At 29.9% G+C, this 17,550-nt stretch overlaps 2 protein-coding genes across 3 annotated transcripts; one reads left to right on the plus strand and one right to left on the minus strand.

Annotated features, from left to right (window-relative positions):
- Nucleotides 1-1,687: 1,687 nt before the first annotated feature.
- Nucleotides 1,688-4,441, plus strand: LOC17881441 (pectin acetylesterase 10). Its single transcript, XM_023781199.1, has 12 exons — nucleotides 1,688-2,127; nucleotides 2,371-2,453; nucleotides 2,548-2,677; nucleotides 2,759-2,832; nucleotides 2,904-2,990; nucleotides 3,068-3,192; nucleotides 3,275-3,335; nucleotides 3,419-3,472; nucleotides 3,575-3,652; nucleotides 3,738-3,843; nucleotides 3,925-4,070; nucleotides 4,184-4,441. The coding sequence occupies exons 1-12, from the start codon at nucleotides 1,929-1,931 to the stop codon at nucleotides 4,289-4,291; spliced, it is 1,251 nt and encodes a 416-aa protein (XP_023636967.1). The 5' UTR covers nucleotides 1,688-1,928; the 3' UTR covers nucleotides 4,292-4,441.
- Nucleotides 4,442-9,770: 5,329 nt separating this feature from the next.
- Nucleotides 9,771-11,376, minus strand: LOC17882909 (transcription factor MYB86). Of its 2 annotated transcripts, XM_023780952.1 has the most exons (4): nucleotides 11,152-11,376; nucleotides 10,926-11,055; nucleotides 10,286-10,806; nucleotides 9,771-10,219 (listed from the first exon to the last, which is right to left on the minus strand). In XM_023780952.1, exons 1-4 carry the CDS (start codon nucleotides 11,282-11,284, stop codon nucleotides 9,969-9,971), a joined length of 1,035 nt encoding a protein of 344 aa, XP_023636720.1. In that variant the 5' UTR covers nucleotides 11,285-11,376; the 3' UTR covers nucleotides 9,771-9,968. The 2 variants fall into 2 exon arrangements, with proteins under 2 accessions (XP_023636720.1, XP_006287991.1); XM_006287929.2 differs by having other exon boundaries at nucleotides 9,771-10,806.
- Between the last annotated feature and the right edge of the window lie 6,174 nt (nucleotides 11,377-17,550).

Raw genomic sequence — 17,550 nt, forward strand, 5'->3', positions numbered from 1 at the left:
AAATTTTAAAGTATTATTAATATTTGAACTCTAAAAATATAATAAAATTGTACGTAAATATGATTGAACGGGTTTGAGTATACATAAATATGATTATATTTTTTATTACGGATTGTCTATATTTAAAATCTTTTACGGGTTAAGTTAAAATAAAAAATTTTATTTACAACAAAATTGTCTCGCGGTATATCGCGGGTTGACCATATATATCTATGAATCTACTTATAATATAAATTCAAAAAATTATATAAAATTAAAATAAAATACACACTTATAAAACTAGACTATATATACCAACTACGAAAATGATCAACCAAACAAATATATCAAGTTATGGACCCGTGGTATACCACGGGGTATATCCTAGTTGTTGGACTTATATATTAGACTAAAACTATTTTTGGATTAGGAAATGAGAAAACATATATGTTAATCAGTGTTTGATGACAAACAAAAAAATATGTTAAAATCAGTGTTCTAAAACGCAGCATACACAATTCTAGGCGATATTTAGACGATGATTGAACGTCGCAAATTTTAGCTATGCAATAATTTAGACGGTTTCGAATAATTTAGATGACTAATAGCGTTCAGATGGATATTATTAAATAATATAGACGACGGCTTATTACTTTAACTTTTACAACAACAAAAAAAACAATTTTTTGTTCCAAATAAATTTTATAATTAGTCTCTAAACCTATGAAATTTAATTTTTTTACATAATAAGTTTAAACTTACATATTTGTCAATTAGTTCATTTTTCTATTGATCTAATGTTATATTTAGCTATTTTTAGAATTTATTTTGATCACTCCGTGACTAAATAGTGCTTGTGTATATCTTTTTTTTTTTTTTTTTTTTTTTAATAATCAAAGAGGTTCTGGGCCAAAGCCCATACATCCTCTCAGGCCCGAACCAAAGCATGTTATATGGTTTCGTTCCAAGCGCTATTCGAACCGGCGACCTCTAAACTTTTGCTAGAAATCTTTACCAATTGAGCTATTACATGATATCTTTGGTTACTTAAGACTCAATCAAAAACTATGATAGTGTATGTGTTGAAATATCTTGAAAGAATGTTTTTAAAATCCAAATGGGTAACTTGGCAATTACACATGATTACCAACTTCCGTAATTATCGCTCATGATTTTATTGTGCTTATTCAACATCATTATATATATTTGGTTTTGGTTGGTGTGGGGAAATAAGAAAAAAAAACAAGTATAGACAAGTATAGATTTTGTCCAAAAAAAAAAAAACAAGTATAGACAATTATCACAAAAAAAATAAAATGATTAATTGAATAAATAATACTTTCTAATGCATAATTTAGAAAAAAAAACAAGTATAAACAAATAAGAAAAAAAACAAGTATAGATTTTGTCCAAAAAAAAAAAACAAGTATAGACAATTATCACACAAAAAATAAAATGATTAATTGAATAAATAATACTTTCTAATGCGTAATTTAGATAATATTGCTATCATAATTTGTATCTATTTTTCTATGGTTACCTCTTTTGTATGTTGATGTGTGTTTCAAGTATGAACCAAAACATCATAAACTAAAAGATGGTCTCTTCTTGTCTTAATAGAGAATTAAATTAACTATATAATTATTACAATAACTATAAATAATTAGTATAATTAAAATTAAGAAGATCGAGGTAATGAGATTCCAAACGTGAATCCAGCCATGAAAGCTCTTTTTTAAAACAGTCTTTTCCTTCTTCACTGCACTTCTCTGCTCTGTCTCCTTCTTCTTCTTCTCCTTTCTCATTAAAAGCTGAGTACAAAGATCGATTCTTTCACTAACACATTACAAGTTTCTGCATTTGTTTTATATCCTTTTCCTTTTTTATTCTACTTTTTAACCATTATTTCTCTATTCATAGCTCTAAAGAAAGAGTTTAAAGAAAGAGCAATGAGGAAGCTTTTCTTGTTAGGTTTTGTAGTTGCAGGACTTGTTCTTGGTAATGAGGCAAATGGGTATTTTGAGTTCAATGTCACTGAGTTAGATCGCATTGAAGATTTAGAGTTTGGTTTCTCCAAATTTAGTTCCAATTCTAACCCTTTGATGGTTGGTCTCACACTTATCAGTGGAGCTGGTTCCAAAGGAGCTGGTACTGTCTTTCTCTGATTTTTACTTGTAAACTTTATTTTGCTTTTTGCTTGTTGTTTTATCTTGTTTTAGTATCACTCATGTGTCTTAGATAGTTGCATTTTAATAGTAAGCTAATTTCTGATTTGGGAATGTGAGGTGTAATGTGCATCTGAAATGTGACTATAATATAACACATCAATGGAAAAATATGTGAAAACAGAACAGTGTTTGAATCTAAAGACATGTAATGTCTTAATTACAGTTTGTTTGGATGGTACATTGCCTGGATATCACTTACATCGTGGACATGGATCCGGAGCTAATAGCTGGCTCATTCAATTAGAGGTACTTAGCCAAACAAGTTTTGTGTTAATTTTGTTTTCTCTTGGTTCAATAAATAGAAGCTGCCAGTTTTAGTAAGTCTTGTTTTGTTACAAAGGGAGGAGGATGGTGTGACAACATTAGGAATTGTGTATACCGAAAGAAGTCTCGTCGTGGATCTTCTAATTATATGGAGAAACAGATACAGTTTACAGGAATACTTAGCAATAAAGCTCAAGAGAATCCAGGTTCTTTTTGACTTTAGGCATTGTATTTAGTGTAAATCTTGATTCTTCAAGAAACAATACTTATAGCTCATTGTTTTGCAGACTTTTTCAACTGGAATAGAGTCAAGCTTCGTTACTGCGATGGTGGTTCCTTCAGCGGTGATAGTCAGAACAAGGTTTGAGATCATATATTTCAGTTTGAGATGTTGTGTTCTTTTCATTTTCTTTAACATGTAACTTTTTTCAGGCTGCACGGCTTCAGTTTAGAGGAGAGAAGATATGGAGAGCTGCAATGGAAGATTTGAAAGCCAAGGGAATGCGTTATGCTAAACAGGTATCTTCACTTTAGGGTCTTCTCTATGTACATTGATGGAAACAGTTCTTTTAAGATTTGTTTACTACTGTTTTCAGGCACTTTTATCCGGATGCTCTGCAGGCGGTCTAGCGGTTATTTTACGCTGTGACGAATTCAGAAACTTGTTTTCAAGAAACACCAAAGTTAAATGCTTAAGTGATGCAGGATTGTTCTTGGACACGTAAGTTAGTTCATTCATATGAGTCTTTACTTTTGTTTCTTCTCAAAAATTACTGAATCACTTGTTTTTTCTTTGATTAAAGGCCTGATGTTTCCGGTGGCCATACGATAAGAAACCTATACAATGGTGTTGTGCAGTTGCAGGTGTGACCATCTTCATATTATAAACTTTATAGTTTATAAAGAGATTATACTTTTAACAGTTTGTTGTTATGGTAATGAATCAGGGAGTGAAGAACAATTTGCCACACTTATGCACTAACCATCTAAATCCAACCTCTGTAAGCTATTCCTCTCCACTAGTCGAATCGGTTGTATCTTGTAAAAAACATTAGCGCGAAAGCTGACCCGTAAACTCTTTTATCTTTTCGATTTTGTGACAGTGTTTCTTCCCTCAAAACTTGATCAGTCAGATGAAAACTCCTCTTTTTATTGTCAATGCAGCTTATGATATTTGGCAGGTATGTTTCCTTCTGCTAACTCCATCCATGTTTTTATGCCAATTGAGATTAGTAATAGTAACCATTATGGTTTGTGTTTTAATAGATTCAAAGTAGTATAGCTCCACCAAGTGCAGATCCTAGTGGTTACTGGCATGAATGTAGATTAAACCATGGCAGATGCACCCCAGCGCAAATCCGGTTCTTGCAAGGTCAAAACTTTTGTGGAGTCCTCATTTTCAAGATGATCATACCTCACTCTTTATCTTATAATGCTGTCAATTCTTAAACAGGGTTTAGAAATCAGATGTTGAGAGCTGTAAATGGATTCTCCAAAATGAAAAAGAACGGTTTGTTTATCAATTCTTGCTTCTCTCATTGCCAAACCGAAAGACAAGACACTTGGTTCGCAGATGATTCTCCTGTTATCCACAAAAAGGTTTGCAAATACTTCATCTTTATTTGGACTCAAACTGTTTTTAACAACCATCTAAGGCATTAATTAGTAGCGTTTTGAAATAACCGATTCGATCTTTCGAAACTGCGATTTAGGCGGTTGCGATAGCGGTTGGAGATTGGTATTTTGATAGAGCTGAAGTGAAGCTAATAGACTGTCCATACCCGTGTGATAGGAGCTGCCACAATCTGGTCTTCAGATGAATGATCTTCATCATTATTTCTTTAATGTATCAATCAGTGATCTTGTTGTAGTATTGTAACATTTCTTACTTACCAATTCTTCTTTGGAAAACACGTGTGTTTTTTTTTTCCTAAAGAGATTGAAATATAAATGAAGCAAAGGTTTTTCTTTTTTTCTGCAATAAGTTTCGTACTTACAATAATTTATGTCAAACTGACCAAGTCCGACACGGTTTTAAAAGCTAGTCTGACTATTTTTTGGGTCAATGTAAAAGTGAATATGGAAAGCAACACATGCAAGTTTATTTTGAGACCACATTGACATTGGTTCGTTAGGTCTAAGCGTTCCACTTCGGTTTTACTAAGTTGCAGGTTTTTTTTTCAGTTCTAAGGTTAAGAAGTCATACATGTATCGAAAAAATTCGGTTTGGTTTGGTTTGGTTTGGATCCGATTATTTTAGTGACTTTTCCGGTACATTAGGGTATTTTTGGTTATGTTTTGATAATTTTGTTTTTATATATATATTCGGCTATTCAGTTTAAGAATAGCTAATAATATTTTTTTGGTAAAAATATCTGTTTTGTTCTAAAGTTTAAGAATCCATTTGTGAGACCCAGGTTGCGGAGAGGTTTAAAAGAATTGATTTGGCCATCTATGTCACCAAAGTGCACTTATTTTTTCGTGCTTATGCTGAAGCAGTTAAAAGACGGGTGACCTTCTGGTAAGTGATTGTCGGAACTGTGTGACTAATGCCACAACACAGAAAAAGATCATGTGATGATTTGTAAGGTCCGTAAACAAGTATTTAACCTTCCCAGACGTAGCAAAAGACCCAATGGAAAGATGGCGATCGGGGCATTAAATCGTTCAAGTATATTAGAATTTTGGTTTCTTAGATTCTTCTCGGTTCAGATTTGGTTTTATTTTTCTCGGTTTGATTCTTATTAGATACTTTTGGTTTGGTTAATTTGTTTGTTTGAACGTTCTGGGCAAGTTTGGGATCCCAAAGCATACTAATCAAAGGTTTTAGTTGTAGTTTTAAAAACTATTAGCTAGTATATAAAGTTCTGACCATCAGTTTTAGTTTCAGTTACATTAAATAATAGGTACCAATGCAACTATGTCCGGCTCAAGTGCATGGGCAAGGGTACGAAAGCCCAAGACGGTCTTTAAAATGATCTCATAAATATGGTTTTTGTTTTTTTGAAGGCAAAAAGTTAAGTGTACCCTAGGGTTTTTGTAAATACTCATAACCATGCAATTGCAATGGATTCATACATTGTTCGATTATTTATTTTTTTTTTTTACTACATTCTTCGATTGTCTTAAATACAAATATTTGTGTTTACATTTTTATGATTGATATTTTAAAGGAACAAGTGAAATTCATGTTTTACGACGTGTTGTTTGTTTGACAGTCAGTGACTTGCGACTAAATTTTTTAATCGTAGAAAAAATTAGTTTAAATAGCAATTTAGTCGTAGCGATCAGTCACACGAATACAAAATCATTCCGCGATTTTAGTATGATAATCGCAGTCGGTTACGATTTTTAAATGAACATGGCTGATAAACACAAACACACAATTTTTTTTTTGTTTAGCGATTTAATATGAACTACATATACTTTTTTTGTATATGATGCTTAAGGAAAATAATAGTTATGCTTAGAAATCTTTCAACAAGTTTCAATCTGTAAAGTTCTTAACCAATTACACATTTTCTAGAAACTTTTATATATCATAAAGTTTCATTACGAATACCACGGTCATTGTTTTTAAATTCTTTGAGAAATATGAATACAACATCAAGTTTTAAATATGAAGTCCCCATGACTGGTTGATAATGCAACTTTATAATATTGTCTTTGACACCGCCATCAACGTTGTCTTTATCACTAAGCTTATTTTTCTTGTTTACGTTATCGCTATCTCTATATTAAACGACAACGATCCTTTTGAAAATTCTCATATAAAACCAACTCTATTCATACAATATTTTTTATATGTGTTACATGCTTTTAAAAAATTATAGACAAGTTGAGAATTTTTTTTTAAAACAACAATGATATCGAATAAAATACAATGGAGCTATATTGATATATTATGTGATTGTGAAATATAGAAATGAATGTTATGATTAATGTAGGGCCTCAATTATTTTGGCTCACATGCAAATTATGAGGTGTAAGGATTAAAAAAGGCCTTTTTCTGTTTTTTTTTTATAAGTCTTCAAAAATATAAATGATCAACTCATAAACGTTTTGCTTTTGAAAATTCTTAGAGAATCCTATTGTATTTATAAAAATCTCATTCAACAATCAAACAATGGATGTATGTTTTATTTTAATAGTGTAGTTTTTTGGCTTTGTTATATAGGTTTGTCTCTATTCACAATAGAAATAATATAAAATACTATAAGTTGACAAAACAAAACATAAATAATTTTGAGTATAATCGTTATGTACTTATGTATATTGTAAAAGCATATATTCTTTTGATTATAAATTAAGATATATGTTAGAGTCGATTATAAAATTTTCATGATAGTAACTGCGATATTTTCCCTAAACGTTTTAAACTATGGTTTCTCCCTTATAATATATGGGATTGGTACGTAGGATAATGAATGTAAAATATTGATCACATGCATATTCACATATATCGATTTAACTATATTTTCTTAACACTAATTAATACATTGAGATTGTCTAACTATATGCAATGGCTTTTTTCACCATTCATTCTAATCATTTTCAAACTTTAATTGATTTGAAAATAAAGCATATCAATGAATTGATTATAATTAAAAGATAACAGCCATATCATAAATTTAAAGATTAATAGAGTCGAACCGAAAATATAGGTATTACCCTTATCATAAAGAGATCAAAGAGAGATGTGCCATATAAGTTGTCTGTCTAGCTAATGATAGCCGACACAATAAGTTACTTTCTCATCTCGTAATTGTTTTGTTTTTGTAGTAAAAATGTTAAAATATTCACAAAATTTAACGTTTTACATATGAAAATATAGTGATTAGTTACATAGTATTAATGAACGATGGAGAAAATAAAAGAGAAAAATCGAAGAAGATTGATATAAAGAACCAAAATCACAAGTTAAATGTCTTTCACTTTTGTATATTATTTTCGTGTATATGTATATACTACAAGAAAACATCATAAAATTACTACAAAATTTCCATACTTCTAACTATACATAGTATGGTTTTGGCTTATACGAAAAAACTATATAGTTCACATCATTTTCATCAGGCTCGGTAACTCATGAGATATCGAATACGTCCATGCATGATCATTATATATTGGCTAAATCATGTCAAAATTTGTACGACCAATGCATATACATAAGGTACTCTTTTCACAACATTTGAGACTACTTTGAGTTATATAATTTTGAAAAAGAAAGAAAAATTTGCTTGCTCATCTTCTTATCTCTTGCATGGCTTTTCCAAGTTATATCAACACTATAGATGTCAGCAACAAGGGACCCCTTCTTCTGCAAGAATAGAACTTTATTTTGTTTTGGTCCACCTCAAAGAGAAAAATAAAACAACTCAAAAGCTGCCCCTCGTGTGAATTATATTGGGATTTTGTCAGAAGACTCTACACCACCACCACCTTCGAGTTTCGTCGTTCACCACCTTAGAACAAGATCAAGGGTCCCTTCTTCTACACGCATGAGTACTTATTTCTTGTTTTGGCAAACCATTGAACACTATCATCACTAAGTGATCTTTTACAACTCTTTAATCAATCTCTAATGATACGTGACGTAAATTATTTACTCAAATCAATATCAATGAAAGTGAAACAATAAAAAACTTAACAAAAATTTCCTCTAACTAATGTTAAGCAATGGTCAAGTCTAGCTAGTATATTTCATCACTAGTGGTCGGTGATAGTGTTGTCCTTTGTTTGTTTTAGATTTGCTCTCCCTCTCTCGTTTCTCTTTTCTTTATATGTTCTTTCAATTTTCTTGTGAATTAGTTTTGAGGTGAGAAACCTAATTAGTTCAGGTAGCTTGTAAAACAGCCCTCTAATTTAGTATATCACGCACTTGAATATTTGCTTAATTATTATTGATGATCAATACACCTTAATTCACATCGTTTTACCTATAACTAATCTTTTCTTCTTCTTTTTTTGCATGTTAATCAGACTCCTACACAGTGATAGGTCGATCATACTTCTAATATGTCATTAGTATTTGATAAACTAAGGAATGATCAAAACTAGTTATAAGCCCAAAAAATCACTTCAAAATCAGTTATTATTAAAGAAATAATTATTTCATTTTTTGTTGCATTAATTAGTTTAAAAATTCTTGTAATCAGAACATCTAAATTAGTCTTTTTTGTCATAAAATTAGTCTTCATTCATGCACCAAAATTGAAAACACAAACATATATATATATTGGTCTTTTCATATGCTAGCTCACTCCTCGGTTTGAATGTTACATATTCCAAATTTCACCTGTCATTATCAAAACTGTGGGAGATCGATGTCTGAGAAGTAAAAACAATGAGTATGAAAGGAGACAGTGATGGACTTCGATTCTAAGATTGATTGTCCCTTTTGTATATTCATCTATTTGTGCACTAAAAAAAAACCAAAAAACAAAAAAGAAGAAGAAGAAGAGAAATATATATATTGAGGTTTTAAAACTTATTTCATCTATAATATACTCTATTATCAATTTAGATATTATTTCATAAAATAGTAACATTCAGCTTATAAATTAATTTGAACTTAATTATAGTATAGTTTTGTCAATAACTAATTAGATGAGTTTGAAAAAATGTATCTATAAAGACCAATAAATAAAAACTATTACTTGAATATATGATATATAATATAAGATTTTGAAACATTTTTCAACCAGGGTTTCGTGTCGGTAGCTCAACCAGTTAAAATTAAAAGTTGTGTTGAAAAAAAGATAGAACATTCCTTAACCTCAGTTTCCGAAGACAAACAAGTAAATTGATTGGTGTATTTTATGATTAAATTGTGATAAATGTTAAAAGAGTTGATCTTCAATATTTAAACTTAATAATTTACATAGTCAATTCCTAGTATTTGCCCCAAAAATATATATACTTAATTCCTAATTTACAAAATGCATAGTGTATACTCTAGCTAGTTAGAGAATATTTTATTTTAACCAATTTCCGAACTTTGTAAAATGTTTATAGAAAAACAAAGAATATTATTGTATTTGAGACCCACACACTTCATAAGATAACAAAAAATTATGGGTCTTTCGGTTCATTGTGTTCACGCATGCATCTCTTTGTCCGGAATCACTTTTCCTAAGAAGTCTCCACTCCAATTTAGGATCTCTCTATTAACCTCTCCTTAAAACAAAAAACATCATCCACCACGACCGAGACATGTTTTACTTTAGTGATAGAACTTTTCCTCTAGCTAGATGTAAATAATAATAATAATATGAAAACTCTATTAAGGTCAAAGTCATAAGCATGGAGATAGAATAAAAAAAAAGAATTACATCTTAGTAACAAACAGAAAAAAATATACACAAACCAAAAACCATATTATATACTTTACACACCAGCAGAATATGTATGGATCATGATCATCAATCAATAAAACTGAATGTTTTGAATATATAGAAAACGAAACTCTCTAGAACACACACATGTTAATTAACTCTAAAGGCTTTGATCAAACACCATGCTATTAAGTTTTTGTAGATTCTTACCGTACACCTCAACGTCAGCATCATGCAGTAACGTTGCAGCTTCTTGGTTTGGTGAGGAAGATGATGATGCTGATCTCCAGTAGTATTTGGCAATGTCTGGCTTCACTTCTGTTTCTAAACATGTTTCTGAGGTTTGGTTTTGTTCTGTGTAATGAAGAATCTCTGATGCCCATGACTTCATGTCTTGATGATGATCCAAGACTGGATTGTTATTATTATTATTGTTAGTGTTCATGATTTGGCTAGCTTCTGTGTAATGATTATTACCAAAGAAGGCACTGTAGATACTGTTGGTTTGAGATGGAACAGTGTTACAGTAGTTGAGTTGTTGTAATTCCCAGTTGTTTGGAGCCGCAGGGTTGAAGTTTGAAGTCATTGGTGTCGGAGACGATGACGTGGACATTGAAGAGATTAAAGATACGATCTGGTCTGAAACCGTTGGAGTAGTGTTACTTGAACTAAAACAAAACGCAGCGTTTTGATTAGTCGTAGTAGTAGTAGTTGTAGCCGCAGGGAACCACCATGGACCTGACTGGTTCGAGACGACCATGGACTGGTGATCATGTGTGTTGTTGTTTATTGAACCCGTTGACTTTACTACTTCCGATGACGTCAACTTCTGATCTATGACGTTGAGAGTTTGATGAAGCTCGTTTGTTGTTACTAAGGGTTTATGTGTTGTTGGATCAATGCCTTTTCTTCTCAGCTTCTTCTTTAGACATGAGTTCCAAAAGTTCTTGATCTCGTTGTCTGTTCTTCCCGGTAACCGAGTCGCGATTTGAGACCATCTAACACATTCAAGAACTACATTTTTATATTCAAGAAACTGCATTTCATATTTCAAGAACTATATAATATAAATTTTATATGATTCTAGCTAATATATCCTTAGCAAATTTAAACTAACCTGTTGCCTAATGCAGCATGGAGCTCAATGATCAAGCTTTCTTCATCTTGTGAGAAAGCTCCTCTCTTCAAATCTGGTCTCAAATAATTTATCCACCTTAGTCTACAACTCTTTCCACATCTTTGCAAACCTAAATCCATGATCATCATCAATACGTGTAAAAAGTAGATACATACATTTTTTTGTTGCAACTGTTATTAGTGATATATAAGAGTGGAGACCAAACCTGCGAGTTTAGGAACAGAACTCCAACAGCCATGACCATGTCTAGTGATGTAATTGAGAAGTTTCTCATCTTCTTCAGGAGACCAAAGGCCTTTTCTTAGCTTCTGCTTAAAACAACAAGAATGTCTTCCCATTTTTTTTGTGCGAAAAGTAATGAATTAAGAAACCAAGAAGCTATAGATTGTTGCAGGGAGAGATTAATGTTGCTAGAGAGAGTTTTTGTGAAGGTTCTATAATTAAAGTTGAAGATGAAGAAAGAAGATGGAGAAATTATTATAAAATGAGAAAAAAAAAAAAAGTGATTGGCGATTTTGTGGAAACACTTTTGTTTTATAATTGTTTGGGGTGAATTAATTGATACCTTTTATGGGACCACTCTATATAGAAAAATCAAGATATGAACCAAAAAAAAAAAACCTAACAAAGAAAAAAAAATTATTTGATTTCTTTAGAAAATTGCTAATACTTTATAGATTAACACTCGATGGTTAACTATTTTTTACTTTTTCTTTTCTCGAAAGATAGGTTAAAAAAACGTGACTTATGTTGACAGAAGAAAGACAAATGACTTTAGGGGGGGTTATTGGGAGATTGATTTTAAAAGAGTTTGTGGATTTTAAAAGTTTAGAGATTTTAAGATTCTCAAAAAGATTTGTTGATTCTAAAATAATGTTTACCCAGATTTTTAGAGTTTAATAGATTCTTCATATGATAGACTCTACAAATCCTTATGATAATTGCAGTATTTTGAAAGTTGTTTTTAATGACTAAATATGTAAAGAATCATTAAACCAATAACACTAGAATTTGATAGAATTGGAAAATCAATAAATACTCAACTTTTTGAATAACAAAGGATTTTAAATAGAATTACAAAATACATACACCAATAACAAGAGATTTTATTAAGAATCTAATAATCCGTACACCAATAACATTAGAATCTTAAACTCTAAAAATCTTTAAAAGTCATTCTCCCAATAACTCCCCCTTAAGAGTTTTATCAACAATTTAAAAAAGAAGAAAGATTATGGTAGTTTGAATTTTATTCAATATTAAAGAAAATAGTACTATAAAAAATTATAGTTATTTAAAAAAAAAACAGAAACATGATAACTATAATATAAAAAGAAAATGTAATTCATAGATAATATCTTACATATACTTCGAGTTATTTCATATGATTTGGAGATATTGATTTAATTTTTATACGCTCACAAAATATTCGAATGTAATTTATTATTATTGTATTTTTAAAATAATTTATAGGAAGTCGTCTTCTCAAACCAAAAAAAAAATGACGATAATAATTTGGAGTTTCCGAATTTGTAATAAAAAATCTTGAAAGAAAAAAATAAAGGGAAGCCAATGGGTCAACAACAAACTCATTTCCATGAAAGCAATTGTACGAGTCCTAAAATTATTGTCCCCTCCAAAATTGTCTACGGATTTTTAATATTTTTTTTTCTGTTTGCAAAAAAGAAGAATTTAATAATTTCAATTGTATTCATACTTTTTTTTATACTACTATTATTTCTTTCTACTTTGATATCAAAAGAGACACCTTTGATGTCCATTAGAATGTTAAAAGAGTTCTTCAATTCAAGTACGCAAAGTTCTTTAATTGTTTCCACTATACAATAATCTGGTCGCGTAACAACTAATATTCTTACTTATATAGACATTAATTAGTTTTATTATATAGTTACCGACTTGTATAACTCGTAAGCTTTCTTTAATCTTTAATTCTTTATATTGTAAAGACTAAAGAGAAACAAACAAAGTTAAGTTTGATTAATTTGGAGCATGTTTCTACACGAGAACAATAATAAGTGTTTTAGAAAACGTATATTATAAGAAGATGCGTGTTCTCTCATTATTATCGTATTATAGGAAAGAGGGTTTATTTTTATAAATTAGTAAACATGATTAGTAGTATACAATTAACAAAGATATTTTATTTATATAAAAAGCTAGTAGCTTAAGTCGAGTCTTAAAGAAATTATACATATCAAAACATATCATCAGCATGCATAATTGAAGAATATATATCATTACAACGGAAAAAACACTCAATCCTTTGTATACACAACTGGCTTGTCTCCTTTGACATATTGATTCGTAATTAGAGAGGAAGAAATCTCGTAGATTACCTCAATTTTTTAATAATTGCATGAGCTGCGTCACGAATGATATATTATTCTTTCAATTGAAATGTAGTGGTTTTGTCTTTATGCATGTATACGTATATGAACACTTACATGTTCTTATATATATTGAAATATGTACTGATTACAAGAAATTATCTATTCAACATCTTTTTAATTGTATTTTAACGTTGTTTTTTTCCTTTAATCATACCATTCTTGATAAATGCAAGTGCACACATATAATTATATAACACATTTTGACGTATATATTACTACAACTAAGGGTATTATTAGTAGTGATATCTTACGAGTAAGATTAACACTAGAGAATATCTTAAATAATGTTATGAACATATAAGAAACTACTTGCGATTAATGATATATATATATATATATATATATTATAACATGCAATTAAATTAGTCTGTCGGTTTCAAGTTTTATTAAATCATCTTTGTGTAGTCGAAATTGGACTCCAAAATTGGTTGTAAAAGAAAAAAAAATTAGAAAAGTCACGGTGATGTTATTTTTGTATAGTTTGTAAAATGTTAATACGAAAAATAAAGAATCGCCGCCATTCAAATGATTGAGCATTTAAAAAAATTCAAGTTGGAGAGAGAGTTCATTGACATTGACTTTGGTTTCATCTTCGAGAAGCCATGTTCATAAGAGAGTTCCATTGCCTCTTTCAAGGTCCTCCTTGTTAAGAGGTGAAAGAGCTAGAGCTATAAAAACCAAGAAGAAGACAAAAGTTAGGATTAAAATTAGAGATATTTTTAGAATAAAATGTTTTTTGTCCAATAGGTTTGGCTATATCTCGCTCAAATTAGTGCCATTACTAGAAAATGAGCTGTAAATTAATCATGCATGTTGTTAGGATGAAAAAGTAGTTAGCCTTATCATTGACAATAATGTATATCATATATTCATATATATACAAGGATTTGCATCCGTAAACTCTTTAAGGATACAATTGATCATATAAGACTTTCATAAAACAAATTATATTACTAGCAAGTATATAATGTTGAGCTGTGAAAACTAATGTTCTATAGTTTTATGAATAATCCAACATTTTGGATAACATACTGATCAACTTGATCGGCAAACTCGACATAAATCCGCAGCGACGGAGCCACGATTAACCGGACTAGTTCTCACATTGTGGGGACATGTTAAGGTTCCAAAATCCTATAGTTGCAAAATGAAGAATTCAATGTTCGAGAATGGCAACAAAAGAAAAGAAGATCGTTGTAACAAAATGTACTTAATGTTCCAAATCTGGATTTGGATGCAAAGTCAAATTAATAATTGTTAACAATGTACTATAACTAAAAGATTTTTTTCTAATATTTGATCAAAACCACCCCATGTCAATGAAGTTGAGTTACTTGTTTTGCAAAATACAAACAAAATTGAAAAAAAAAAATTGAGGTCGAATGAAAGAGGGCGAAGATAAAGTTAAGAGAGCATCATTTTGTAGAATATGATGATTGCAAAAGTGGGACAAAAAACAGAATTTTCATGATTTGGTCACAAGAAATTTATAAAAATTTTGCTTGTTCAAAGTACAAGAAAAGCATTTGCTTAGAGAGGCAATACTATACGAAAGTAGTGAAGATATAGAGAATGTTGAAACATCACTCTCATGTTCAATCCTGCAATGTGTCTAGCACCACCAGGCTTTTGTTTCCTCGTATATATTTATATTTTTCTTTTCTTTTGCATGAATATTACTATTGTATTGTTCTTTTTATATGATTGTTTCAATTTTTATATATAAATGATTGTTTCATTTTCTGTGTGTAATTATTGATCTACATCATTCGTCTGTTTTTTTTTTGTACTGACTATAGATTATATATGTTTGACGTAGGAGTAATATATATTTTAAAATAATATTTGTGACAATTTTTTATTTTTTATTTTATCTCTTGAAAAGCTAGGTATTAGAAGTATCACTTATTTACAATAAATTCAGAGAAATATAGTTGAAATTTTCAAGTTTAAGTTATTATTATATATAATCTTTATAAATTGAAAATGTAAGAGACAATATATATTGTGTATTTTTCAAAACAAATATATATATTCTATATATATATATATTTCAATATAGAAGTAAGAGACATGATATTCTTGACAATGATATGTTTTTGTTAAATATATATTTTTTTATTATCAAATTAAAAATCTTTCTATCTAAATTTAGCAATATGAGTAAAGCCATTTTAATATTATTCTTTTACATTTTTGCCAAAAATGTCGTGTATTATTCTTGAATTAGAGTAGAAGAATAACATTCACATAAGCAACGAGGCCTTTCACACTCACCATAGATTATGAGTTAGGAGCCTCTAATACCAACGAATAAGGAACATCATATGTATGTAAGACACATAGTATTTTAGCAAAATTCATTCACCATAGATTGATAATAAATGCCTCTTTTGATTTTCGGATATAAGTTTCGGCCGGATAACTCTATATATTATAACAATGTATGTTTTACAAGCTACGATCATATGATTCATATTATGTCTTTAGAGAGAACGAAATGATCACTGTCAAGGATAAATTCTCATAACTTTTCTTTGAATTCGTAAAATTCATCGATAAATAAGTAGAAATTCGCGCACATTTCTACTATATGTAATCTTAAAAACTGCAAATTCAAATAAACATTTTGTAATGTCCTGACAGTCACCTTTCCAGTGGGTTCCATGTTCACCATCAGTCCATAAGCTCACTTTCTTTTAATGGGATTCACTTCTTTTCACTAGGTCTGTGTGCCCAACCATATTCGATGGCCGGTTTGTTACGTCCGAGAGGCTGAAAGACTTGTTTACTGACCCTACAAACCACCACATGATCTTTTCCTGTGTTTTGGCCTCATTCACACAGTTCTGACAACCATTTCTCGAAAAGTCACCCATCTTTGCAATAGTCCAGCATAAGCACGCTTAACTGTAGAGTTCTCTCACAACCTTTGACCAAAAAGATAAGTCCACTTTGATGACATAAGTGGCCAAATCAATTCATTTAAATTTTAGCTTTGGTTTGCATCAAAGAATACATAAATTATTTTGGTTTCGAATTTTCAGTTTTTTTTTAATAAAAAAAGATTTTACATTCAATTAATGAAAAAGAAAGATAGATGAAAGTTAATCCAAGAAAAATGGGGACAAAACATGCAAGCTAGCTAGTACATTTTCATATATATATATATGATAATTGATATCAAACGCATGCAATTACGATCGCCCACAAACATAACGATCCAAGTTGGTTGGGAGAGAATCAATTAAACTCTAGTGCACATATAGCAAAATGGTCCTTAGGACAAATCAGTTATATATCATAAGAAGCACTATCTTTGGTTAAATCATCATCCTTAGGACAAAAACAATAAGCTAGCACGTGTTTTTTCTAATCTTCCAATTATATCTTTGATGTTTCTTCTTTCTATTGTACCACAGCAAACTATTTAGTAATAATTAATACTAATTATATAGCTGACGTTATGCCACGTTTTCATGAACACAAAAGATCCAAAGGCATTAGCCGACGGAGAGAGAGATTAGCAAAGGGTCAGTGTCATCATCATTTACATGTACTGATGATTTACATAAGGTCCTCGCCGAAATCAAAATTTACAATTAAACACGTTTAGTGATAATCACTTTTTTTAATCAAGGATGTTAAATAATAATTAGTAATTATAATATCACTCTAAGAAAATCAATCTATAGATTTTGAATTGTTCTCTTTTTTTTAATGAGAAAAGGTATTTGCCTTTTGCTTGTGAAAATTCTCGTAACTTTTGGACAATAGGGTCCATGTTAACATAGAATCCTTAAATTGATTTTTTTTTTAAGTGTTTGTTTAGTGGAAAAAACAAATTCACGTCATTAAAACAAGTTTGTTTTTTTTCCCTGAAAGCTATTAGTTAAATATTAATAACAAAATGAAACTTAATTGTCTACGAATATAAGGTTATTATAGAGTCAATTTGAAGAATGAAAAAATTTGGGAAAACAATCAGATAAATAATATTAAATTAAAAATTAAAGAATGATAACTGGGAAAAATTAAATTTTCTAACGTTACTTTTATTTATTTACTTTTTCGTTTTTTTTTGTTTACGTATTTAATTAGTAGGGGGAAACGATTTAAAAAAAAAATATCTTAACATATTTAGTTTTTACTTTTGTTGATTGAAACCTTATTTATGTCATAAATACTTGAAG

Source organism: Capsella rubella, unplaced genomic scaffold (assembly GCF_000375325.1).
Source record: "Capsella rubella cultivar Monte Gargano unplaced genomic scaffold, Caprub1_0 scaffold_6, whole genome shotgun sequence".
NCBI lineage: Eukaryota > Viridiplantae > Streptophyta > Magnoliopsida > Brassicales > Brassicaceae > Capsella > Capsella rubella.